Raw genomic sequence first — 2600 nt, forward strand, 5'->3', positions numbered from 1 at the left:
CCTCATATTTTTTGTGCACATTTATAACTGCATGCTAAAGGACCTCTTGTGGTTGCGGTGATTCAAAATACTTGTAAAAACAATGCTTACCTAGTCTGTCTGTTGTTATTGGTGTATAATATAATAACAGAATTTGCTAATATTTTTGTAAATCTGTTGCATACCCTACAAAACGTGTGCATATTTTATTCATTTGTTTATATTTCAAAGAAGTATTCTTGAGTAATTAAATAAAAAATGTAATAAAAGTTCTTGGCTGTGCAGCTGTAACTGCAGATATTTGGAAAAAGGAAAAGATCTGGGAGATATTTTTGGACAAGAGTTAAGTGAACCATACACCACATGCTTGTGAGGGCTTCGTCTTGGGTTAATTTCTAATTCTCAAACCCTAATGTCTCTACCACCTATGCCTGGTTCTTTTCCCTGCATGCACTCTGTGTAGAGCCTGTGGTGAGGAAAAAAAAATACTTCAGGGCAGAGCAGTGACTGGAATTTCATTGACTAACAGAGGGTAAAGAAGGGTTTCCAGTGGACAATTCCACCACTAAGGCCAGTCTGGGTTCATCTGAGTGGCAACAGCTGTGAAGGCCATCATGGCAACATTAGAGGTATTTGAAACAGAAAGGGGACTGGAACGAGTCTGTTGGGAGGGATAGATCTCAGAGGGGTTCCTTGCAAAACACTGATCTCTCACTGATTTTCTTAAGGACTGTTGTACATCCAACCAGACACAAATGAATAAGAAACTGATCGAGACAGGTCAATAATAACAGATTTTTGCAGTAATCGTAAGAACTCCTGGTAAGAATAGAATCAACAGACACAACAAACATTATATGAACTACCAGAACCCCTAAATTTGTCTTTTACAAAAGGGGCCACAGCTGGAATCTTGGTTTTCCTACTAGATTAAAATGTGTTGTTGGAAGAATTCCTATGTTTTAAGTGGAAAAAACATAGGTCTTTCTTACCTCTGGCTGTATTGCTTTAAAAACTGGTGCATCCATCAAAGTGATTTGGCTCTGAAAGAACAAAAAAAGAAATCCACATTATTGTTCAGTATGCAGGTTAAATATATAGAAATACAGTACACCATCAGTCAGGAGCAGAGTAACTCTGCTGCCACTTGATTGATGTGATTTTGTCATGAGCAGACTAAATACTTGAAGCAAATGTGTAGAAATTATGAAACAACCTTTGAAGGTTCTTTATGCAACTTACAGAAAACAATTCTTAATAGTGGCCGTTAAGTGAACTGCAGCATCGCAGCCAACGCCCAAAAGTGACATACACTAGAATGAATGCTAGAAAAATGTTTTAATGTCAACTAACATATCCGCTTAGACAGTATTTTACTAGCGCTAATGTTAGCAAACAAACAAGCTATGGAGCTATGGTTAGCCAGTCAATTGCCTTTAATTGTTAGTCTGCAGGAAGGACACCTTGGTACATGGAGTGTAAGGTACCAGGTGAGCTACCAGGAACTTTATCAGAGAGCAAACCTCTAATTATCTCTCCCCAAAAAGGTCCAGTGTGTAGGATTTAGTGGCATATAGTGGCGATTTCACAGATTGCAACCAACTGAATACTGCTCGCCTAGCACCAAAGCATGTAGAAGAAAACTACAGTGGCCGCAAAAGCCAGTATTTGGTTTCTCTGTTTTATAGTGTTTAAACATGTTGGCCTCCGTAGAAGACTCCCACTGTAGATAAACAGCTTATTCTAAGATGACAAAAACAACAATTCCTATATTCAGGTAATTATANNATATTATATTCCATTTCTGACATAGAAATAGGTAGGTGGTCTAATAGCAGCTTGGGTGTTTCAGGTAAGATCTGATCCATCTTGTATGCTGCAGAAATACTGAGAGACATATGAAGCGTACTCACAGCGAACTCCTCAGGCGTCACCTTCAGCACATCAAAGATGACTGCATCATAGCTCTTGGCGTAGTCCACGCAAGGTCCATCCAGAGAATCAGAGCTGCTGCTGGCCTGAGAGACACACACACACATTAAACCTTCATAGTAAGTGTCAGGGACCACAAGGTGAACTTTTGTTATCAAATTGTCAAAAATGTTGGTACAGTGTAGTGAGCCACAAGACAACTTAATTAAATCACGTTCAGATTCCTAAATTTTCTCTATACACTTGATGCATTACAATGGAAAAAATGATTGTGATGTAGGTTCCTTCAAACCCAGAGTTGCAAGGTGCTGTACAACGCAAACATTAGAAAGTTAATACAGGAAATGATAATATGAAATACAATGAAATCAATAATAACTGCACAGAAGGTAAAAACACATTACAGGATAAAGTGCTTACGAAACAGGTGCGTTTTTAGCAGCTTCCTTTCTTGGAAGCAACAGAATTGGAGCACTTTCTTTATGTGCTACTCAAAGTTCATGCGTTGAAAACTCCTAGGATTTCTTTAGGCTAGAGGACCAATATACTACTGTATTTTTTCAGAAATTCTCTTCGGGTCTATGATAAGGACTTGTTTTGTCAGGGTTAAGTTGGAGGAAGTTGTATGACATCCAGAAACCTTAACAAATATATATATTTAATTATTGCTAAATGGTAAATGGACCTGT

At 38.1% G+C, this 2600-nt stretch overlaps 1 protein-coding gene across 1 annotated transcript in view; it reads right to left on the reverse strand.

The window, feature by feature from the left end:
* LOC118332360 (ras-specific guanine nucleotide-releasing factor RalGPS1-like) overlaps window positions 1-2600 on the reverse strand; it is a gene marked incomplete in the record, with an annotated part of 66856 nt that overhangs the window by 62043 nt on the left and 2213 nt on the right. Inside the window, 2 exon segments of the mRNA XM_035667601.1 lie at window positions 972-1022; window positions 1893-1997. Of these exon segments, the coding sequence (XP_035523494.1) occupies window positions 972-1022; window positions 1893-1997 (156 nt within the window).

Source organism: Morone saxatilis, unplaced genomic scaffold (genome assembly GCF_004916995.1).
Source record: "Morone saxatilis isolate NCDOM2014 unplaced genomic scaffold, NCSU_SB_2.0 Contig21, whole genome shotgun sequence".
In the NCBI taxonomy this organism is placed as follows: Eukaryota; Metazoa; Chordata; class Actinopteri; family Moronidae; genus Morone; species Morone saxatilis.